This window comes from Megalopta genalis, chromosome 4 (genome assembly GCF_051020955.1).
Source record: "Megalopta genalis isolate 19385.01 chromosome 4, iyMegGena1_principal, whole genome shotgun sequence".
In the NCBI taxonomy this organism is placed as follows: domain Eukaryota; kingdom Metazoa; phylum Arthropoda; class Insecta; order Hymenoptera; family Halictidae; genus Megalopta; species Megalopta genalis.
In genome coordinates, this window is record NC_135016.1 from 23,628,165 (window position 1) to 23,653,913 (window position 25,749).

Below are 25,749 nucleotides of genomic sequence, written 5' to 3' on the forward strand. Positions count from 1 at the left end.
GAAATTCCCACGATATCGAAATGGGATTTTTTGACGCTCGATCGGCGGGTCGGTTTGACAGAAGTTTACATAACAATAATTTTCATTCTGATGCAAAACGATGTGAATTTTATAACATTCGTAAGCCGCCACGTCGCCACGCGTACAATTCTATAATAGCGTTCATTTTTTGGAATTATTGTGCACTTTAATGTAGCGGTTTATGGATAAATTGTCTGTCTATTTTTGCGAGTTAACGTGTTAAGAATGTTTGTAATTTCATCTGCCAATTTTTCTCAACATATTTTGTACAGTATTCCTTTTAAACAGGTTATTGTATCTGTGAATATAATCACGTATGTGTAGGTAATTTTTTAATTATTAATATTAAAATCCTGTCTATGTACAATTTTTCATTCGTATGGAATAATTACAAGATTTCATGAAAATATCAGGATATTAATTGTGCGATCGCAATTTATTCGGGCAGCACAGTGAATTCTCCCTAATCGATCCTCAGCTTGTACACAGAAATGAACAATTTTGGAAGAGGAGATACGATTATTTTATAGTTACCGATCGTCAACGACTTAAAAAATAATCGCACCTCCTCTTCCCAACTTGTCCATTTTTGTTTCCAAGCTGATGGTCAATTAAGGAGAATTCGCTGTACATACACATATTTCTCCGACGCAAGACTTTCGATCGACCTCTCGGACCAATACGATAGGACCTTGCCACTCGATCGTTACATTCCAGCCGCAGTCGATCGAAATCCACACGTACAAGATTCCCGACGTATAACATATTATTTTCGTCGAGCCGATACGATTATTAATTGTCCTTCAGTTCGCGTTGTTATCGGCAGAATTACAACGGGAAATCGTATCGATAGGGAGTTCGAAAGTGCCCGTGTGTAACCGAGCTTCCAACGTCTAGTCGCGAACCGAGTTTCTCTTATCGATACGGCCGCCGAAAGGACGTACTCAAGATAAGCGATAGGCGATCAAGATCGATTTTCGGTATTTGTAGAACAAGCATTATCGCGATATCGATGCCCCGATAAAGCGTTTTCCGGTCATGATTTTTGTAGTGGCGTTATCGCGGCGATACGTACCCGTGTATGTATGTATGTATGTATGTATGCGCGTGTTCGATGATTCGGTGAATTTAATACCGGCTGATGACGCCGATCAACGTTAACATCGATAACGTTCATTTTGTATAGAATATCGAGAGGAGACTCGGCATTTGCGATAACCGATAAACGTTAAGTGTCCGCGGTTTTGTGTTTAACATGTTTTCGAAGTGTGTGCGGCTCACCGATAACCGCGTATCGATTTGTACATTAAGAATTTTTCCATGCACGCTGTTTCGGCGTTCGTAAAAATAGACACCGAGAGAAAACCTCCCGGCTAAACTCTTCGAGAGGGACTTCGGTTATTTTCGCGGTCGTTGACAAACTGCCAGAAACGCGTTACCGGAGGTGCACGCGAGGTACGAACAATAGGCGGCTATGTATGCCGACCGAGAGAAATGGATTCCTTGGAATACAATGAACGACGCGATTGCCTGGTGCGTTAGCAACGCAAAACAAATACTGCAAATGTGACGAAAATTTATTCGTTGTTTATCGTGTACCCAGGGATCTGGCAACAACAAATTGTCCGCTCTGTGCGGTGCAATTGATCTTTCCCCAGTGACTTCGTTGAATCATTTCTGGCCGACGGAAACGTCAGCAAGTTTATCTCGAGAACATCTCGAAAAACTTTTACAACGCTTTCGAAGCGTCGGAGAATGACCGAATCGCGACAAATCGAAGATATTTGGCGACGAAGATCCGATTTCGACGGAATATATAATATGGTTTCTTGTATTTTACAAAGTTGCATAATTTTGAAAAAAAAGATGCGGCGATAAATGATGAAAATAGAGTTCAAGAGCTAAGTATAATACAAAGAACTCGTGCAGTATCAAGATACGTACATAGTATCAACGCAGAAGTGAACGGTTATCGATGCATACTTCACGCTTTAATCCCTGATATCTTGAAAGTGAAAACATGTGACTTTTGTTCTTTTTATAACCAGAACCACGGACAGACGAACACAGCTAACAACGCATAGAACGTCGAGTCGGTCAGAAGATCATCCTCGAATCGATCTCGATTCAAGGAATCTAAAACTCCTCGAAGGCTGCCGTAGTCCTAACAGTACACCGAAGGGTTCGAATTCTTCTCATGGTTCTGGATATCCCTTGCAACATTATTGTTTAATGTTGTGCACGAACCGTAAACGAGTTAAACGAAAACACGGTCGAAAGCAAATTTCACTCGAATAAATTAACGCTGCTAAATCTACCGAGTCTAAAAAATAACTAATTGCTTTATAACAACGAAAAGATGATATTCAGACCTTTCGTTATTTTTATCATAATGTATTTTCCAATTCCAGCGACTATAAAACAAACAACGCAAAACCTATGATTTCAACTTGCTCGACTCGTTTCGAGTCTGATTTAGCTATACATCTTGGTGAAGAAATAAATCTACCGAGTGCTAAAGTAGCATAAGTAGAATAATGTATGACGTTTTGCAGGAACGATAAGACAAAACTTATTCAAACTTCCTATCGTTTTTTCTAAAGTCTACTTAAAAATCGTAATCGATCATTTCCTACGAAAGCGTATCTATAGCGCCGGCAATTTTTGACCAGAAATTGTGAAACCACATTCAATAAAATATCTTTCATTTACAAAGCCGTCCGAATGGTTCGAAGCGAAACATCCCGTTGCAATAGCATTCGGTCACGGAAAAACCATGATCATTCGTTCCAGGGAGCCCCGCTCGGTCAGCAAGACAAAGACTCGTTCCACGAATCGTTTCGGAAACCGTTTCGTCGATTCAAAGGTTGGGAAACATCTCTGCGAATCGGGTGATTCCGCGTGAACAAGCTCGCCCATATTTTTTGCCGCGAAACCGCACGCCTCGCGCATCAAGAGATAAAGAGGAAGAGAGAGAGAGAGAGAGAGAGAGAGAGAGAGAGAGAGAGAGAGATCGAACTCAAGCCGCGCTCGCATTCACCGTTTCGTTTCGAACTGCGAAATTCACTCCCAGGAGCAACGGCGTCGTCCCGGCTCGCTGCAACCTGGCGTGACGGTTAGGTCAGCTGGTCGGCGGTTTGCGAACTATCTCAATTTGCCTAAGCCGCAACCGCGGTGACCGCGGGAACCGCAGCTTCCCTCGTCCGTGGCCACCTTTGCCCCTCTTTCCTCCGCAATTTCAGCGGGTCTCGCTCGCGCGCCGTCGTCGTATTCTCTTTCGTCGTCGTCTCTCTTCTCCCCGCCCTCTCCCTTCCTCGCCCTTCGTCTCGCTTCCTCTCGTTCCCTCTCGCCGAACATTCTCCCCTCGCGGCCGCTCTCTCAGGTGCACCATCTCGAGAATTTAGCAACTACCAGTCTCTCCGACGGCGTAACCTTTGACCGCAGACCTTCGCGCCGAGAGAACGACACCGCCTGTGTACTTTGTCCCCTAAGGTCGAGCGATTTTAATGATACCGTAGGCGAGACACTGTCCAGCGTGCTCGAGATTCCGCGGAGGGGTCGACCGGCGACCGCACACGCTTCGCCCTGGCCAGGGAAACGTACGATTGCGTCTGGAATTGCTAGACAAAGGAGCAATCGGATTCTTTTTTCCTGCAATTGACTCGACTCGCTTCGACTCTACTCGCTTCTACTCGCTTCTACTCGCTTCTACTCGCTTCGACTCGCTTTTACTCGCTTCTACTCGCTTCGACTCGCTTTTACTCGCTTCTACTCGCTTCGACTCGCTTTTACTCGCTTCTACTCGCTTCGACTCGCTTCGACTCGCTTCGACTCGCTTCGACTCTACTCGACTCGCTTCAACTCGACTCGCTTCGACTCGACTCGCTTCGACTCACTTCTACTCGCTTCGACTCGCTTCTACTCGCTTCTACCCGCTTCGACTCTACTCGACTCGCTTCAACTCGACTCGCTTCAACTCGACTCGCTTCGACTCACTTCTACTCGCTTCGACTCGCTTCTACTCGCTTCTACTCGCTTCGACTCTACTCGACTCGCTTCAACTCGACTCGCTTCAACTCGACTCTACTCGCTTCTACTCGCTTCGACTCGCTTCGACTCGCTTCGACTCGCTTCGACTCGCTTCGACTCGCTTCGACTCGTCTCGACTCGCTTCGACTCGGCTCTCGACTTGGCTGGCACGATGATTTCGGTGATCCCCGTGGAAATTGGTTTCTGATGCCGCGCTCTGCGGGTACCTCTAAGATCTATAATCAGCGAGACCCACTTTTCTGATGGACTCGCCGAGATTGTTAGTGCCGCGTGATTGCCGCGCGATGAGCAACGCGACCGGGAAAAGCGTGTTCCACGGCCACGACGACACAGTCGATATTCGCTGGCCGAGAGAGTGAAAGAGTTTGGAGAGTTGCATTCTCAAATGATTGGGAATCTACGCGGCGAAGATTTAGGAAGAGAGACGCGCGCGCGCGGGTGTACTACTTACATTGGCTGAAAGTAGTCGTTCGAGATTGGAATGCGATCGTCGAAAGAATCATTTGGCACGCTAATCGTGGAAAGTAGCGTTGTATGGTATTATTTAATGGCATTTAAGAAACTATTCGGGGGATAGTAAAATGTTGGGTCGTGTTGCTCAACAACAGCAAGTTCGGTCTTTCTTTAATCACTTCAATAGATAAAAAACAATAGATCGCCATTTTTAAATGTAATTTAAGTTTAATCTTTGTACTATTTTAACTATCCAATTTTGCCATAAACGGATAAAATCCGCAGTTCTAGTCTACCGACGAACGGTGTCGATGTTGATACCAATCCAGAATGGAATACAAAGCACAAGGTGAACATGGTCGACTGTGATAAATAGACTAAAAAACGTGCCGCCTTAATTGTAAGAAACCGGAACCAGATGGAAAGTTGTTGCATCGGTTCTTCGCTAATATTAATTCGATCTTTTCGTGTATACAAAAAATCCGTAGTCTAGCAACAAGTTCGAACTCGAGAGAGTTCGTGTTAACAGTTTACAGATTCATCTGACAGGATAAACGCGATCCGCGGTTTACGAAGGAGGGATCGATCCTATTTTTCACCGTGAGCAGAATGCATTTCGTTCGAAATGCGCAGCAGCATGCTTTGCGTAAACCGGATTTGTGCCGTACCGCGAGAAAAGTAGTCGAGCAAAAAAATATTTTGATTCTGATAAAAGATGACGCGGGACCGAAACCGGATGTCGGTTTCACCGGGGATCGATCCTTCTCTGCGATCGCTACGAAGATATTACAGCGATACGCGGCACAATCGGTCGTCGTTCGTGCATTTATTTCGAACGAAATCATCGTGTTTATTTAAAGCAGAATCGTCGTATTCGCTTCTTCCACTTGTGCTTGAATTTCGTTAATCAACATTAATATTCACGCGTTGCCAGATGTAATTCGACGTTGAAATTCTAGTTTCAACGAACTAGATTCTCTACGTATACCGGAAGCTGTTTAAATTTCAATTATCAAATTAATGTTTGACCTGTTTGGAGCGGAAGATTCGATTACGGCGGTTCGAATTTAAGGTTGAAATCTTATTTGCATCGGTTAAAATTGAATTCCCGTGTCGCCGTTTTCGAAAGGAATTTCTAGAAAATTGCAACAGATCCGGGAACTCGGTATAGTTTCGACGGAAAAATATATTTGGCGCAAACAGTTTTGATCGATCGATCCTTGCGGTTTTCAATCGAACGATCGTATCGTCGCGACACTTATTGTAAACAAAAAGGAAGCATAAATCATTCGTCATGATTCAGTGTACATTTATATTTTTCCAGGCGATCTCCTCTGTTCCATGTCCGTGAAAAATAATCGCTGCGCATAGGGACACTCTTGACAACATCTCAACTGATTGATGACGCCGAGTGCATTGATTTTGTAACGTACTAAATGCATCGAAAAGCATTTTGATATCGCGTCAGTTATATCGATTGGCTCAATTAATTACGTACGAAGAGATAATTGATAACTGCAGTTCATTGTCCATCAAACGATCCAAATTTTCGACAAGATTATCGACATCGAAAATGAGATTTTTCATAATTTCATTCACTGTTCGACGAAATTCTGTAAATTTGATGTACGCTAGTTCTCGAACATCGATTACACGAAACCGTACGTCTACCGAAAATCCGCGATAAATCAATAATCTCCAAATATAATTGTTTAGCATTAAATATACGTCTGTGCATTTATAATAATGCCGCGGTTACGTTGTTTTCAACGTGAATAAAATACGCCACTTTATTTCGCGTCTTCGTCTGAAACAGAATAAAAGTTGTTGAATTTTGTCGCAAAAACACAGGGCATTTCGGTGTGCTGCGCGTTTAACCCATTGGCCGCCACGCAAATTTAGCGCGTCTTGCCCTGGGTGCCACGGTTTTATTTGAAAGAAAACACGAAGTTTTACAAAATATAATAATATTAAGTTACCGATAGAATATTGCAATGGCGTTTACAGTATTTTTTTATTGATAATCAATACGTTCTCTACACTATATACATTTTTCATTAATCCTTTCTAATAGTTCCTAACTCAAATAGCCATTTGTAGCCAATCTAAACTTTCAGCACTTGCCACGAGATATCTCGTAGTTGGCAGTCAATGGGTTAAAAAAAAGGATTACTTTTGTCTCTTTTCGTTGTCGATTCCGACTCGCGCGAAGGGCGCAAATTGCCGAATCACTTGTAACGGGAACCGCGAAATCTGAAATATGACTGCGCGGCGCGTTCTTCAATCGGACCGATCGATCGCGGACATCTGTTTGTAAACTTATCGCGGTGCCGGATTGCCGGACGACGAATTTGCCGGCGGATTGCGAAAATCCCCGGTGCCGGTAACTATACGTTATTTCCACCGCAGCGGGCGCGGAGTGAATGCACCGTGTGCCGGCCGGTTTGCATTGCGGTGCACGGCGTAACGAAGTGCATTTTAGCGCATTAGCCGAAACGCTCTAACAGCCGCAAAGTGCCGCTTGCGTTACGCGCCGCGAGCACACGCCCACTCTCTCGCCTCTTTGCGCCGATTTCGCCTTTGGGATGGTCGGCGTTCCTCTCGTTCCGCATTCGCACGCCGTCCACCGAAATTAGAAATTCCGCGATCACCGACCGCGAGCTCGCGAGCTCCGACGAGAAATCCACCCGAGTAAATTAGACGTCCGCCGCCGCTGCCTGCACGCTGGATTCAATTTACTCTATTGACGCGTTTCTCCCGCGTCATTGTTTCCTTTCAATTACTCTCCTCGGTCTTACCACGCTGGCACCGGAAAGCCTCCTATTTTTCTCGGACTCGAAACTTTCTTACTTTCGAGCGAATTGTTAATATTTACATCGTTACGATAAACTTTGATTTAGTTGAAATTTAATTCGTATAAATATCGGTCTAACTTCTTTATCACAAAAGCTTGTTTCGTAGCCGATAGTGACATAGATTTAAAAAATGAAACGAATGACCTACAATCAACATCCTTTGGTAGTTTCATTCTTGACGTTTGCAATTTTTCATCGACGAGGGTTACATGACCCACCTAATTGCTTAAGCGAGACGTGAAATGAGCCGCTCATTTTCCAAATCGATTCACTCCGCTACACAAAAAGTACAGAATAGTGATAAAATAGTATACATTGCTTTTTAAAATCTCCTGTGAAATAGCAAAACATGTTAATACTTTAAGATTTATCATGACTAGACCGTGGTTTTTTATCCGAAATAAATATCATCTGAGTTGATTGCAAGAAACGCGAGTCAGATGGAAAAGTTTTTCTCTTTCAATAATTTTAAAAATATTCACAAATTCTTTTAATACCTTTACAATTCTGTTTTCGAGTTAGTGAAATCAGCAGTCTAATTATCACATGTACAGCTTAGATCTAACGATATATAAAAACCATAAGAAAAAACGGTCTCCCATTTTTCACTTTTAAATCGTTGCAGACTCCATCTTCAGAAACGATTCAATAAATTCCTCTGTTGAAAAATTCAGTCTTGCATTCCTATGAAGCAACACAGTCACTTTTCGAGCTCGTTGAATTTAGCGTTTACACTTCATTCACCGGAAGCCTACTAATAGGCTTCTCAATGAATGAACCGTGCGTGAGGAAAGCTCGATAATTTCTTTTTAAATAATAATTTCGAAGGAACTTGTCACGTCACACGATGCAATATTTGATGGATTATGGATGAACGATTATGATTACGGATAGATTATGGACGAAGTAATTTTTGAACGAATTTTTTAAGAAATTCTGAACCGTCGGTCCTTGATTACGAACGAACCTACCGGTAGATAAAGGGTTAAAAAAGAAATAGAAAACTGCAACCGATTATATAAATTTGCGAGCGTCTGAAACAAAGAAGACGGAATCGCGCGAGGACGTTTCACGGTAGGGGATCGAACGGATTCCGGGATCGATTCCGATCGGTTGGTGGCGGAGCCAACGCGGGGACTCTCTGCCGGTTCATTCGATTACAACGGCTCGATTGTGATCGAGGTCAGGAGGTAGCCGGCGCGCACTTACAACTTAACCCGAGATAACTCGGTGCCTGTTGGCCTTCTTCGTTCTTGCTCATCGATGATGCTCCTTACCCGTGAATACACGCTCGAGCCAAGGAACTCGCGCGGCGGTTGATTAATCAGCAACCTTTTTGTTCCCCCGCAGTCGCCCCTTCCCCCCGGTCGTCTTCATCGGAGAAGTAATCAACCGAGTTTCGCAAATTATCGGGTCGTGGCGCGAGCTAGCAAGCGAGCGATCCGCTCGATTCGAACGTTCCAGCAGCTCGGCAGGATTTATGAGCCGGCGTCGAGCTTCGCGGAATAATTGACGCGATTAAGCCGCGTTCGTTTCCCGCTGGCTTCCACGAACGGAAGAGTATCTGCTCGGAGAAATCTGATTTATGTTTGTTAAGCGGCCGCGGAAGAATCGTGGATTATAATGCTCGCCGCATGCCCGGGAATCCGTCGCCGAGGAACGGCCACCGAAAATAACCGTGTTTCGTCAGTGTTCCTTGTCTCCTTTTCTTTTTCGGCTGGTTCTTCGCTAAGATGATTCACTGTTCGCGTGAATTTGTTGCACAATGCGAATGTGTTGCGCCGACGGGAATATAGGACGGTCGCGCACCGAGCCGGAACGCTGGATAAGCGTTTTGAAAACATTAGAAACTTATTAGAAATGCTGTACAAAACGTTTCGCATGAACGGTTTCCAAGGTCGCTGATCACGAATCTAATGCTAAATTAATTTCTCAGTCGATTCATCGTCACTTTTAATCGATGAGAAATACATTTCTTTCTAGCGAAATAGAGGATTTTGAGATTGTATTTTGCTCGATTATATTTTAATATTTAGTCGTCCTCGGTCATAAAATAGTGAAGTTTGTTTTTAGCATGTGTTGGATTAGTATAATTGAAAGGAACAAACGCGAGAATATTAGAAAGTCAAAGGAATGGTATTCATAATTTATTTATTCATATACACTTGTATTTAATACGTAATGTATTTGTCTAATAACATAAAATGAATATTTCTGTATAAATAACGAAATGAATTATTAGTTCGAAACAGTTTGTCAGTTTCGCAATGTCCGCGCAATTCGAGCTAATATACAATTTTCATTGCGAAAGTTTAAGTTAAAAACATGAGAATCTTTTTTTCGAGCAAACGCGAGCAAGATCATTTTTCAAGATATTGTTGTATCGCGTACGCGTATGTCCACGTGCAGGAATATGACAATGAACCTCTGATCATCGGTCCTTTCTTAAATCACCGAAGTATCATTTTCTCAACAAAGTAGCTGTTCGCGGATGACTGCGTCGTACGAGAGAGTAACAAATTAATTTTTTTGTAATTGCTCCTTATGTTTTCAACGGTCCCAAAAAGCTGCACATTTTCACTTCTCGCGCGGAGTTCGTAATTTTGACTTGCGTTTTAGCGACGAAGCATCGCTCATCGATAGGAGAGTCATTTAACACTAAACCTACCAAGCAGTAATACAAACTGGCATGTACTGCTTCACAAAAGTGAGAAGACCGAATTTATTTAGGATTTGTAAAGTTTTTATTATAGAACTTGCTCCAATGATATAACTTATTCGTATAACTTATTCAGTTGCAAAATAAGAAAGCGGTCACTTTGACCGCGGTAGGTTTAGTGTTAAATGAGTATTTTTTTCCGACACCTTTGTCGGGGGGAGGAATTGCTATTTCCTCGACAGTGAAACAATTAGCGAGTTTTTTACCCGGTGTGTTCAGATTTGAACAGCGCGCCGGTTTCGCGACTCTGCCGCGGCGAGAGCGACGTCGCGATTCGCGGCAATTAGCACGCGAACACGCGGCGTAATTTGCTCATTACCGTGCGAGACGATACACGCGTGCCAATAATTAGGCCGGTACGCCTCGCCCTCCCCCGCCCTCCTACCTATGACCAAGCGAGACAAACATCGAAACGTTGTATGTATATAGCGTGCCGCTAAGATAGCGACCACCACGTGCGACGAATTGTTTCTGTTTTTCAACTGGCGTCACGCGCCTCTGTAGTACAGTAATATAGATTCGCACGAAAAAGACACCGAGTATGTTCGCTTGTATCTACATGTTTGTTTATTTCGAATAGCACTTGCCCTCTCCAGGATCGTTCCAGTGTCGAACAATTTTTTTGGTTCGTCGAGCCGTATTGCGGCGCGGAATAATTAACCGAAAAGTATACCGAAAAGTGAACCGAAAAGTGAACCGAACTCCGCAAGTGAACACGTGTGATATCCCAATCTCGCTGGTGTTGCAGAAACGCTCCATTCGGAATATCAAGCGCGCCATAGACATTTCGGTAGAAACGGTCAGGGCGACGAGGACCGTGGACCCAATTTACGGGTCGAAGGCACGCGTTAAAAAGCTGAAGAAATTCCTTCGTCGAGGCTCGTTTGCGGGACGACGAGAAGCTGCAGAAGCTCGCGAGCGACGCAGAGAAGTTCAGGATCGCGTACATCGCGAACAAACATATTATATTGAACGATGGACTTCCTGGAATTGATCTCTGATATGGTCCCGTTATCATCGGCCAACTCCGGAAGCGAAGGAACGGAGACCACCTCGCCGTCAAGTACCAGCAGCAGCACTGTTTCACGCCTGCGGACGTCCGACCAAGGGTGCAACCAAAACGAAAGCTTTTGCGATCAAATCGAGATCACGGTAACAAATAATCACACCCTTTCGAACGTAGGAACGACGCGACGTCTTTGCTCGCCGCACAAAAATGAAGTTAAAGCCGCGATGAATGCGTCTTCTTATCGACGCCGCGAATTTTGAAATTGTATGGAAGCTTGTCCGATCGCGAGACGCGAAAAATCGTCGGCTCGTTGACACGCACCTGCACGCGCTTTTCTCCTTGCCGATCGTTTCGACCGAGCCGCCGACGGAATTGCGGCATCTTCGCGATCGCTTGAGCGGAGCCATCCAGGCTCTCAAGAATTTCACCCTTTGCGGACGAAGCCGCTCAACGGGCTTTTGTATACAATACCTGTAGACGATAGGTAAAATAAAAATGTTAAATTAAAATGTTATATAAAATATGTGAAAAACTTTGCTGGTTTCTCTGGTAGTGATACTGAAAGACTGACTCGACAAACTGAAATTCGTTCTGAACCTACGGTTAAATTAATAAATTTATATTACTAGTTGATAAATTAATAAAAAAAAAAACGGTTAAAAGACTTGGGCGGCTATTTGCCGACACTCGTCCGCAAAGGGTTAAAACGCCTGTTTGTTTTTCGGAGCGACGTATTGGCGTTTCTCGGGATGCAGCGTTTAGGCCGATCTTCTCGCAAAGCGAGGGAGTTAAAGTTAGGAATCACGACCGAATTTCCCGAGTACAAAATCTATAACGCTTTTTTCGAGTCGCGCATTGATGCGCTCGAATTTATCGCACCCAAAAATGAAAAGCCGACTGATCTAAACCGCCAAAATCGAGGTTCCTCTTCGCGCACGCTACCACCGCCGTCGCGATCGCTAGTCCAGTATGCAAAGGCGGTTATTTATTTTATAAATGTGCGCAATTTCTCGCGAAGAAGCCGATCGATATCAATTCATAAAATCGCAAGGCCGATGCCTAAAGTGTTTCTCGGCGAAGCATGACGGCGCCCGACGCCGGAGCGACCAACGTAAAGAGTGTCGCCAGAGCCATCGTGCGCCCCTGCTTTTTCCTTCCAAATCACTGGAACAAAATAATATAGCGGCCACGAGGACACGACGATATTGCCGACAACCAATCACCGAGCGAAGTTTTCACCTTGTAAGCAAAACATACGCTAAACGTTTTGTATTGCTTTCGACAGCGCGAGCACATCCGTTCCTCGACCAGCGGTCACCCTGTAAAGGGATCAGGGTTCTATTGTGACGACGGTCACTGCCGACCTCGCATGACCCCTCCGACCGAAGCGCGATTCCATTTGCATTACCGGGATCGGATCCTCGGCCTCGACTTCGATGCAATCGGCGATGATCCGCCTCTCGTCCACGGATCAAGTTGAGCCTGCATATTCGACCGCGGCAATTATTCTAGAAACAATGACAAAGTATACGCCGCAGTCCAATTCGCGTACCGCTAATTTGGATTATCTTGCAAGGTTGAAACTCGCCGACGAGGATACCGCGAGTTCGGATCCAGTTGACGTATCCTTATCGGCGCTGACCTTTGCGACCAGCTGCTTGTCGATGAGCTTTATAATCGTGCTAGCGATGAACCCATTGCACAGTCGACGACACTGGGTTGGTTCCTTTCGAGTATCATCATCTTTTGTTTGAATGCGTCGACGTGCACCGCGACGCGGTTTTCGAGCGATTCGACGAAAATATCCGGAAATTTTGGAAAGTGGAAACGATCGTAGACAAAACCGCGTTGTCCACCGACGATGAAACGTGCGAACCCCATTTCCGGGTTACGGCCAGAGACGATGTCATCGTGTTGACCCATTGACTGCCAACTACGAGATACGATATTATATATCTATACCAAAACTGCCAGCTACGAGATATCTCGTAGTGGGTGGTGCAACTTTAGATTGGCTACAAACGGTTATTTGAGTTAGGAACTATTAGAAAGGATGAATGAAAAATGTATATAGCGTAGCGAACATATTGATTATCAATAAAAAAAAAATACTGTAAATGCCATTGCAATATTATATCAGTGTAACTTAATATTATTATATTCTGTAAAACTTTGTGTTTTCTTTAAAACAAAACCGTGGCACCCAGGGCAAGACGCGCTAAATTTGCGTGGCAGTCAATGGGTTAACAGCCGAAACCTGTCGCGAGAACCGATCGTGCGTTACCGCGATTGCCGAGCCCTGGAAGCTGGCCGAAGGTTCGTCCGGTTCGTCGCAGCAGCTCGAAAACACGAGCACACGACTCACCGTTATCCAACGTCCTTATCTCCGCTCGTCCTGCTCTCGGAAGAAATTTCGAAAGCTAAGATCTTCTGGTCGAAAACCATGCAGGCCGAGATCTTCCCGTCCAAACGTTCCCAGCTCCTCGACAAACGCCCACTATCGACGCCGACGGGCTCATACGAGCAAGAAGGGGTTTAAGGCACTCCTCGCTATCACCGGGAGAAAGAACTCCAGTTATTCTCTGCTCTCGCCCCATTATCGCATTCATTATTCGCCATACACGCCTCCCTCCAAACACTCCATGGAGGACCACTCTTGGTGTTGCGAAGAGCGTGAGAGCTTGCGAGGATTGTGAGAGCGAGAGCCACCGTCCGCGCAGTACTGTGTAAGTGTGTTGTCTGCACGTGAGAGAGAGAGAGAGAGAGAGAGAGAGAGAGAGAGAGAGAGAGAGAGAGAGAGAGAGAGAAAGCGGAAATACCTGCCGAACTCATGGGCGACCTTCCGACAGGGAGAGTCACGCCTGAAAGTAGGGCCTTTATAAATACCGGGGTGGACTATGCAGCGCCAAATTTAACCCTTATCCCCACTGCAAGAATTTTATAGAACGCTGGAACGCTGGTCTAAAGCTTGATAGCATTACTGCCAGTTGAAGCGATAAGGTCGATTCGCGACCAAAATCGGTCGTCTTCGATAATATCGACGACTACAAAGTCCTGACACAGCGTCATTTTATCCGTTTAAGTCCCAGGGGTTATTCTGAAAACACGGTCGAAAAGTGGCGAACAGCGTAATAGCGCTTGTCTTAATTGATTGCGAAGAGAACCAATCGGCGCGATAGCGCTCGTCAAGATTCACAGACACAACAAAAAGGAAAAAATATGAGAAAAAGCAACTATGCGATGTACGTGCGTCACTAAAGTTTGATCGCGACGCAAGATCTGAACAGCGCGATCGCGCTGCTTGGGACTCGAACGGTTAATTGCAGAATTTACGGCAGCGCCGTCCAATTGCATTTTCATGTGTCATAAAATTCTGGATCTTGATGCGGAACATTTTCAATGTTACTCGTGACAAACAGGATTTCTTTGGAACATTTTCACTGACCAGTGCATCATACGAGATTCACAGAAACAATCAGTATTGAATAACGATGACTGTAGGAGCTTTATGCAAGAAAGAGTTTCTACACCGACTATACGAAACAGGGGCGAAATAAAAGCGTATTTCTCTTTTCTTAATAATCTTAACCGGTTGAAAATAACATATCACTCTAACAGCATTCTTCGTATCTTTTCCCTCGCCTGCATTCCTCGTCGACGAGCCTCGACGGAGCGTGGTAAATCTCGCCGAAAATTGACTCTCTTGACGGCAACTCGTACAACGCCTTATCGAGAACATTTGGAAATCGTGGTCCAGCGACTACCTTCGCACGCTGCATCAGCGTCCGAAACGGAGAACGCTCCAAGGTCTCGCAAGGGTGGCGCAAATCGCCCTCCTCCGGAACGCAGCACTGCCTCCGAGCAAGCGAGGACTCGGACGAATCACAGTTTGCCAGCCAGAAGACGACGGTGTTTCGCCGGAGTCGTCGCCATCAAAAGCAGCAGGTCGGAATACAAACGTCCCATCGGCAAAGTCTGTTTCCTGCCAGTCTCCATTAACGGGGACGAGGAAAACCGCAGTTCCTCTGCACCCGTCACCGCCGCGTAGAAACCACGGCGTCGTAACAAGTGCCGAACAGAACCTGTGCATACCGTGCAGCGATGCTAGAAAATTTGTAAACAGTTGTCGAGAAGTCGCGTGTACATTAAACAGTAGTTTAATTGGGTTAAGTCGCACCAACCGCGGCTCCCCCCCGCATTGCCAGGGGTACCATTGCATTTTACCATATGTTTTACCGTATGTTTTACCATGTATTTTACCACAGCATCTCACTTTGCACCACGCAATTAAGCGCGTACGCAAAACACCGCGACGACGGCACAAATATCGTCGTCGCGTTTGCGCCGCGCCTTTTCTTACCGGTACGTTTCGTTGAATGAAACCATTCAACGGGGGAAAGGGGGGGCGCGATGCGTTCAGATTTGAAACGCGCGCCGGTTTTGCGACTCTGTCGCGGCGAGAGCGACGTCGCGATTCGCACAATTAGCACGCGAACACGCGGCGTAATTCGCTCATTATCCTGCGAGACGTAAACGCGTGCCGATAATTAGGCCGATACGCCCCTCCTCCCCGCCCCCTTCCCTTCTATGACCAAGCGAGACAAACGTCGAAGCGTCACGAGCCCGTCGCGCTAAGATAGCGATCACCACGTGTGACCATTTGTTCTGTTTTTCGCCTTGCGGCACGCACGTGGACCGAGAATTATTCTCAATCATTGTCTTAAACTAATTTATTGTTTACCGCGTCTACGATACTGTAATACAGTGAAATAGATTCGCGAGAAGTGCGCGACCACGTAAAATTGTTATAAAGACACCACGTGCTCGCTTGTATCAGCAGTAAATTCTCCCTAATTGAATTCTTCCGTTCAGATTCTGCACAAAAATGGACAATTTGGGAAGAGGAAATACTATTATTCGAGCTTTGCGACTTCTTTTTATACTCGTTGACAATCGGTAACTGTGAAAAGGAGCCGCGAGGCTCGAATAATCGTGCTTTCTCTTCCCAAATTGAATTCTCCCGCTCAGATTCTGCACAAAAATGGACAATTTGGGAAGGGGAGACACGATTATTCGAGCCTTGCGACTCCTTTTTATACTTGTTAACAATCGGCAACTGTGAAAACGAGCCGCGAGGCTCGAATAATCGTGCCTCCTCTTCCCAAATTGTCCATTTTGTGCGCAATCTAAGCGCGAATTAGAGAGAAATTACTGTACAATTTTAGGGTGAATTTACTGTACTTGTTGATTTCGGTTCGACCGTCTGGAATAGCAGTCCCCTATTCTGGGACAGTTCCGGCCCCGAATACCCGGCGTATTTTTCGATATTGTGCTAATTTTTCATACGGTGCTGTTATTTCGATGCTCGTGCTTCAGCTAGAAGAAACTAACGACTTTCTCGCGAACGATATCGTACAGTTTCTCCATCGACAATATTATTCCGCTAGCTTCAAGATTGCTGCGCACACTTGTCGTGCGTGTGCTTGTTATTCTCAACTGCGCACGACTCGCCAATATTTTTATTTAAAAATCACCGCGACCCGTACCACATTCATTGATCTCAAACGAGTCGCAGAGTTTGTTTCAAGCAAAACACATTTCCTCCGTCACTGGTGCTAATTAGTTATGACTCAACCCGGGGTATTACAAGCGGCCGCGTCTCCGTACTTATCGCCGAGCAGAACGGTTGCACAATACAGATGTTTATTAGCGTTAACCCACCGGTCGCATTATCTTCGTCACAGCTATCGCGACTCAAGAGCTTCGTCGTCGATAGTTTCCCAGCGGAACAATAGAATGTATACAATTTATCGCGCGTCTGCATTTAATTTTCTGCTTAAGCACCGATAACGTGCTCGACGACCCAGCAATAATCCGGTCGATCGAGTCAAGACTATTAAAACGTATCGTTGAAAAATACGCGGCGAACCGTACAAGCGGACTCGACAAATCCCGGAAATAACAATTGCCCCGCGGTTAACGCTTCATGCAAATTTCTATTTTCGCAGGTCGGCCGACCAAAACAAAAGGGAGTCGCGAAATTTATTTGGCCGACCAACGCGTTTTCGCCCGTTAAAAATACAAGACCCGTCGTCCGCTGATCTCGTAAATTCGCAGACGGCCCAGCACCGAAAACTCTCGAAGGTTATTCCCCCCCCCCGAGAAAATTCTTTTCCCCAAGTCCCGCGCGAGCGTCGCGGTGTCTCCGCATTAATTCCGTGGAAAATCAATACAAAATTTCGCCGGCGAAAACATTTGCATTGCGTCCCCAGGCACCTCGTGCCAATGGTCTCGTTCGTTACATCGGGGGCTCGCGGGCGCGCGCGCACGAGCGAACGCACACACACGTTTACGCCGGGCATACAGTCGGGGCCAGGGTACAGTCAACACGATCTCGACTGACTGGAACGGCTCGTAGAGAGAGAGCAAGTGTTAATTACATGTTTGCGGTGTCCGCGAGGATTACACGCTACAACCGAAACTATGAACTTGCGAGCGGCGCTCGCACGCACGCCCCCTCGTCCCCGGCCTCGCCCTCGCCGTCAAACGTGGGCGTGCAAATGCACGTGAGCACGGCCGATCGGTGTGCACGTGTGCACGGCGGAGAGGACGCGGGGGGAGAGGGGGGAGGGCACTGTTAACTACGTTCGCAGCCCTGCCTACGCAAGCCTCGTCCTTCGACCGACCTGTAGATCGTGTCGGATACGCTCCCTACAACCGAGACCACGTTAACCGGGCCTGTATCTCTGTTGAACTCTCACGGAAATCGATCGACGTCAAAAGGACAGCACCGTGAAAGTTACGGCCTGATCAATTCGTCGGAAGATGTACCGGTGTCGCGCATCGCGTCGGCCGAACCGTCAAAAACTCTCGGAGCAGATCCGTTTAACCCTTCGAGGGCGCGATGCTCGTCGATTGAACCATCGTGTACTCCGTTGGCCTATTGTTGGAGGTTCAGCTAAACTTAGCGCGGTCAAAGTGACCGCTTTCTTATTTTGCAATTCTCCGAAGTTCCGAGACTCTTTCGTGGAAAACGATTGAATAAGTTATATTATTGGAGCAAGTTTTATAGTAACAACTTTACAAATTCCAAATAAATTCGGTCTTCTCGCTTTTGTGAAGCAGTACATGCCAGTTAGTATTATTGCTTGGTAGGTTTAGTGTTAATAACTTGATACATTTCACTAGCTACGAGTTCGCTTCTTGACGCCAAGGCGTCGCTCGCTTCTCTTCTACCGGAAGAGAGCGAGGAAAAGCGAGCTCGCAGTAATACATTTGCAGGAAATCGCTAGAGAAATCGCTAGAGGGTATGACTAGCGCGACGACAGTGACATATGTACGTACAAGGAGAAGTCACGGACTTTGGATCATCGATTTCAATGAAATTTTTGTTCGATGAATACAGATTGGAAATCATTCGAGTCGTGTCCGAGCGTTTTTGCGAATGTGCATTATTTGTAAAGGTATCTGATGTTTAACTTTCATTGAAGCGAACGTTGTGCATAGATATTGAAAAAAAGAAACAACTTATACGATATCGGAATGCGTGTGTGGATAACGGCATTGGTGAAATTAATGCATGTCAAATTGACACACAAATAGCCTTTTAATATTTAAATAGCCTAATAAATATCGTCGTATCTTTACGTTATTGTATGATGTTTCATTGATAATAACAGATCTAGAATAAGGAGCAAAATCGACTCGACACCTTTTAAAACGGTATAACTTTTTTAAAACTGGTCTAAATGACTATTGTACAATTTTGGAGATGTTAGGTCTAATTTACTGTACAATGACTGAAATACTTTTGTTTTTGTTAGATTTTACTATTACTTAGGATAAAAAGATTATAATAAAGCTCTCGTTTGCTCACTTTTTTATCTGAGCCTATTTTTTATTTTCGGTTGAAATTCGTGAAAAACTGTGATTTTCGCGATCTTTAAATGTCGATTATAGACTCGGATAACAAAGTCTAAAAACGAGAGTTTTTTCACATCTCTTTTATTCCAAGTAACAGAAAAATTAAAAAAATATATTTTTGACGTTCTACAGTGAACAACTAGTCCATCTGATACTTGCAGAAAAATTCAAGTCATTTAGACCAGTTTTAAGAATGTTGACTCAACAACGCCTTAAAAAGGCGTTGACTCAGTTTCACACCTCATTGCATCGTGCTTCGCATTAAAAAAAGAGAAAGATAAAAAAATTCATAAGTCTGAGATTAATTTCCCTGAAAGTAGCGGAATAATTGTTGAAAATAGCGATGTCGCGTTGACACCGGGAAGGGAAGAGGTGTAACAAATGTTCGGCCCCGTAAGCGTTAATTTTGCGTCGGCTGGGGAACGCGGGTTCGTGGAATTCGAAGTGAACGCGTTCGTAACTTGATCCGTACAATGCAGCTTGCAGCAGATTGATCGAGCGGGCAGCAGCGCGAATCGTCAACCTCTCGAAAGACTAGAATTTCGCCAAGCGGAATGATTCGCTCGGAATCCTCGAGCCGCGCCGGAGGCTGCTTGGATCCACCTGCCAGCAGCAATCTTGTTATCGCGTTATGTTACGCGTTACATTGTGTGTTCATCCACGCGTGCACGATTGCCGATGGCGTTTAAATGTCTTTTACTGTTTACCGGCTGCTCGCGCGGCTTGCAAACGCCTCCACGCCGTCGACGACCATTGCTCTTCTCCTCCTCCTCCTCTCACCATCCCTCTTCCTCTCATCATCATCCTCCTCCTCATTCCCTTTTCATCGTCGAGCCGCGAATCGACTAACGCATTACTTCCTGCATCCATTCCTCTCCATCACGGCGAACAGCTGCGCGAAATTAATTACAATACTTAGAGCGCGGCGAGATTTGACGCGCACTCGCGCTCTAGCGCGGTCTCTTTTCTTGTTCCCGACGGGCGAGGATTTGTCGGAGGCGTGCTCGAAACGTTTCTCGAAACTCTTCAACATTGTTTTATTTAGTTTGAGTAACTGTCTGATCGTGTTCAACCCACACCCGCCGCGGGAACTACATACCGCGAATCTGATCGCACGGTTGCGATCGAACATTTTAATTATCGGCTGTACGACGAATAGATATTGATAAGGAACTGACACGAATACAGAAATATGCGTGAGTCACGGTCGAAATCGTAGACCACGTGTCGGAAAATGTTTCGTCTCGTGGAAACGTTTACGGATGATTTGGAAAAATTAATTTGAGGGAAATGTTGAAATGTAATATAATATAGTATGTATAATACAATATAATATATATGTATAATATACTATGATATATATAATGTAGTATAATATACTATGATATATATAATGTAGTATAATATATATAATATAATATATGTAATATAATATATATATATATATAATATAATATATGTAATATAATATATGTAATATAATATATATAATATAATATATGTAATATAATATATATAATATAATTAAATGATTTAAATATATATATTGTAAGTGTATCTACATTTATTATGTATTTATGCAAGAACATGTGCGCTAAACGTGTTCTATTACGTTTAAATCAGACAACTGGGAGGGTTCGTTCCTTCGAATCGCCCTCGATATTTCTGATAAAAAGTTCAGAATCAAATGCAATAAAAATATCTTGACGCCGCGGCATCGATCGGCGAGCGTTCATTGCGAAGATATTAAATAACATTGCTCGGCCGTTATTATATATCTATTTAGAAATTTAATCGCACGATTGCCGACGCTTCCGTGTCTATTTTTATTCATAAACATTGCCGCTTCGTGCCAATCGCGTTTTCGCGCGATTAAAACCGACCGACGCGTACTTGGAAAATATTTATCCGCGCGCGTAGAAAGAAATATCGTTCGAAAAAGAAATTATTTTCAGAGCGAACCGAAGTCTACGGGATTTCGTGGAAACGTTTGGATAAATACGGCCGGCGCTCTGTACCGGGCGAAGTGTGATTTCAGCGAAAATGATGTTTAGAGAAGAGGCTATAATGCACGCCTCTGCCGTTGTTTATTGATAACGTCCTATCGTCGAGCGTCGGGTAAAAAGATAATGATGTATTATCTTCTGTCGACAGTTTCCGTGTAGCACATGCCCCGATAAATAGAACAGAGTTTAGATCGAAAAGTTTGTCGGCGGTTCACAGGCTGCTGCGTCATAACGTGATATCATGGCACGGCGTAGTTAGACAGTCGAGCTGCTACACCCACTGTTTTCCGGTTGTAAGCCGTAATTTGGTACGGCGGAGGCCGATGTATGCCATTAAACGAATCTGTGCAAAATAAGCGGCACGATGTTTCTCCTCGAACGTAGAAAAATGTTGGTCGCCGAACGGGGCTACCTCGCCTGTTAAATGTTTATCGCGGAACCATGTAAATTTTCATTTCGCTCTCGGGTAACGCGCGTATTATGGTTGCTCAAATATTATTACACCGCGGAGGAGTCGTTCTTACCGTGCCCCCCCTTCATTATCCGAACTCCGTGTTATTTAACGTTCTAGTATTTCCTTATCGTACGTTTATACGCGATTTAGTTGAACGAAGCGCAATATCTGGTGATACGGCGTTTTAATGTTCCCAACGTGGAGGCACGCGGCGCTAATTATAGCGAGACCGAATAAGGATTAATGAAGAAACTTGAGAGCAGAGTGCGCGCGTGTTCCCGTTAAAGAAGGAATTCGAAGTGGAAAAAACGTAATTCGAATATTTAAACGTGGTTCTTGCGATGCAAAGAGAAAAGGATGTTAGAAACTTAAATTACACCTGGCGTATTACGAAGATCCAATGTTGGCGGAGAAAAACTTTTTCAGAGGGAAAATTTCAATGAATTTGGAATTAGAGAGGACTTTATATGTGTGTGTGTTTTTGTAAATGTATCATAACCGTTAATGGTTTTAAAAATATATGATCGTCGCTGGAAGAAAAATGTCTGCTTTATTAACACGAATTTTGATCGTCTGTTGCAGGGTCCACCGCAACCGGGCCAGCAAATTAAATTCACTGTCGGAGAGTCCTGCGACAGGATCAAGGAGGAATTCAATTTTCTACAGAACCAATGTCACGCGTAAGTACAAGACAATTTCTTATGAATCGCCAACCGTGAAACGATTTCCAAATTTTTACGAAAAAGGAAACGAAAATTGATCTATGCTGCCGTGTTTAATTAAAATGTCTTGTCCACAAATTTGCCATTTTCCAGGATATTTAAAAATATTATATTTAAACTGCCGATAAAGGTAAAGTGTTAAGAATGAAATTTTTGCATTTACTTCGTGTTTGATGCAATCGAGGTACAAAAATCGCAATCGATAACGGAGAAGTATCGTTCCATTTTTATTTAAAAGATAAAAATCCTCGTTTAACAGGCGAATGCTTAATACAGTAACGTCTCCCCAACTGACACTTTTGTGCTTGTGCACAAAAATGGACGATTTGCGAAGAGGAGACACGATTATTCGAGCCTCGCGGCTCGTTTTTATAATCGTTGACAATTCGTAACTATAGAAACAAACCGCAAGGCTCGAATAATCGTACCTCCTCACTTCCTAAATTGTCCATTTTTCTGGACAATCTGAACGTCAATTAGAGTGACATTACTGTAAATCCTGTTCGAAATCTTCGAAACGAGTCCGACACGATATTGTACAAGGGGTTGAGACGAACACCCTGCGCACTCCAAACGGTTCCAGCATGAAATTCGAACGAAATCGATTTAAAAATCGCGCGCACCTGCGACGCGGTCCCCCGCCAAAAGGCTGCGAAACGACGCATAAAAAGCCACGTTGCCCTTAGAGGTTTCAAGTTGAACGGAGTCGTTCCCTTTAGTAGTCTCGAACGTCCCCTTCTGGAATTAATATTTAAAGAGGCGGAGTGCCGCGTGCAGCTAATCCCAACGAAGCTATCCGTGGTGTAGGTTTACAGGATCGATTATACGCAAGGTGTTCCCAACAAAGAGAGCAAAACATACGCCTATGCGTATTAAAATTCAAGCGTCCCTGATCAAACGGTCTAAATGAGGGCTACGATCTCAAATATTGGCTAGCCAATAAGAGGCAAGGAAAGAATTCGATGACCGCGGGGAATAAAATAAGGAACGCGCGATAACATTGAAAAAGGAGACACGAGCCGAATGAGTTTTAAAACGATAGGCGCGATCGAGCGATTTGATTAACGCTTTTTTGTCGTCGTTACGTTGCTAAAAAAAATGTATATTTATCGCGCTCCTACGTTAATGGTAATTGCTAGATTCTGACAAAAGAATTTTCATCCGAAAGGAGGGAATAATGTTCGCATCTTGTAGATTATGTTGGAAATCTCCGTAACGAGTCTGACACGTTATATTGCAAGGAGTTAGGAAAGCTGTGTATGCGCGTCGTCGCGATTATTGCGAATAAATCATAAATACTGTAAGTAGCATTTCGGTAAAAGAGAATATACGTTTCGGGTATGTTCTAAAGTATCTTAATTCGAAGATTATACGCTCTCGATTGTTTTCGAAGTGGCTCATACTTTATCTGTTAATTGGGTGTGGCGAAATGTTTCGTCATTTTAAAATGACCATACGATAACAATTCGAATTTGCACAGTCTAGTTTCAAATAACGCTATGACGTTTTTTTATGTAGTATAGAAAGAGTGTCAGGACACACCGAGGAAAACTGTGTTACAACTTCGCATATTTAACAATGATTCGGCTAAAGGACATTGAATATTTGAAATATTTGATTTATACATTTTCCAGATACGTCTTATAATATCTCGTCGAAATAAATAATTCATTGCTTGAAGCGCGACGATCCAACTTCTCACTTCGAAGAAAACAAATTGTGAATCGAGTCGAACGCAAAGTTAATTCTCCGGTTGACGGGTCGAAGACGCTTAAAGAACAAAGATATTTTCCCTTCATTTCGAATGCATATTTTTCAGTAGCGATCGCAGTCGAGAACGTATTTTCGAGAATATCATCGACAATTTCGACGACAAATCCCGCGATCGAAGCGCTCGCCTGTATTTAGACCGCCTCTAAAGAGCGTTGAAAAGCGACGGACGCGAAAAATTGGCACTTGTATCGCCGCAAGGCAAAAGGCACCACGGTGAAACACGATTGAGCGCGTCACCTGCACGATCGTCGCGGCTTACCGCGTCTTTTGTCTCGGACTCGCATACGTAACCGTGATACACGCCGCGGATCGGAATAGCCTGGGAACCGGTGCAGCTGGTTCCTTGGCTGCACGCGATCCACAAAAGCCATAAGTGATTTACGACAGCGCGGCTATCGGCGGACGCGTAATGACACCCGTGCGCCCGTAACCAACGCGAATACGGAATTAAGAAAGCCCCCGGTGGCTGCATTTTTCAACGTCCCGCGGATCGAAACTTTCATTGCTTCTACGTGGAACTTGTACGTTAGACCCTACCGGAAGTTTCAAGCTCTTTCCTTTTACGCCTGCCACCGTCGCGTCGCCCTCCCCCCTACCCCTGTCTTCCGTTTTTCCTCCGCCGTTCCCCCTTTGAAGTTCCCAGACGTGGGGGCCTATAGTTCTCCAGTCGATGATTTAAAAGTTCAGACGATGGAAACGCTCGCGACCGTTCGGAGTGCCGAGGAAAGCGAGATCCGGCCCCGATTCCTCGATATTAGCTCGAAAACGATTTAGGGGGGTGAGTGCGCCGAACGTTAAAAACTCTCGGTTGAAAATAATACTTGTTTCATATCGGTTACTATTTCCACTTGTTGGTACGGTTTAATCCTAACACTTTCATTGTTCTCGAATCGTTTCTAATAAATATTTAGTTGAGATAATTATCTGAATGTATTAATTTTCGTCGAATGTTTCAATTATTCATTATTCGTTATAAATTATTCTATCTATTTACTCGAATAAAGAATTATTGTTTGAATAAATTTGTCGAATATAATGTTCGAGTGGAGATTATAGAATTATATACGAATAGTAATGCGAATTTTAAGCACAAATTTTAAGTTTCACGATATGAAACTTTTGTTTTCACGAAGTCATAAATAAAATTACGCGTGTAGACTGGAAAATATGTATAAATCGGTAGTGTCCGAAGTTGAAAATAAATTGTAGGAGTTAGACAACTATTGCGGGGAATACAATCGAACCTATTGTTATGAATGTAAATGACTGCGACAGGTTGAAGTCTGATAGCGAATATTTATTACGCAACAGCGAATATCCTTGTTTATACACATGACTAGAGGCACAATTTAATCATCCCTAATTGTTATGGAAAATTCTTTGGCGATCTCTAGCGTCATCGTTGAATACATTACTAACACATCCGATGCTCTGTAACGCTATTCAAATTGCATATAACGTTCGTATAACGACGGACAGTGCATTTCTTTTACATTTGACGAACATATTTGATACTACGTTTCGTTTGTAATTAACGCTCTTAATAATTCTTTCGACAACCATATTCGTGTTATTATTCCTTTCTGTTTCTGTTTTAAAATGCACTTTTTGAACCGCAAGCGAAGCAATTGTTTCAGAATACAGTAAATTTTCTCTAATCGGCGTTCGGATTATAGTAACGTCTCTCTAATTGACGCTCAGATTGTCCACAAAAATGGACAATTTGGGAAGAGAGCAGATACGATTATTCGATCCTTGCGGTTT

General features: G+C 44.2%; 1 protein-coding gene across 4 annotated transcripts in view; it reads left to right on the forward strand.

Moving 5' to 3' along the window:
• The window catches only part of LOC117223059 (protein groucho), a 99,407-nt gene that overhangs the window by 20,900 nt on the left and 52,758 nt on the right, over positions 1-25,749 (forward strand). For 2 of the 4 annotated variants that reach the window (XM_033475169.2, XM_033475170.2), the window contains one exon: positions 22,073-22,170. In XM_033475169.2, the coding sequence (XP_033331060.1) occupies positions 22,073-22,170 (98 nt within the window). Of the gene's footprint in view, positions 1-10,752; positions 11,251-14,881; positions 15,053-22,072; positions 22,171-25,749 lie in introns of those variants that run through there. The other 2 variants (XM_033475168.2, XM_033475171.2) reach the window with 2 other exon arrangements.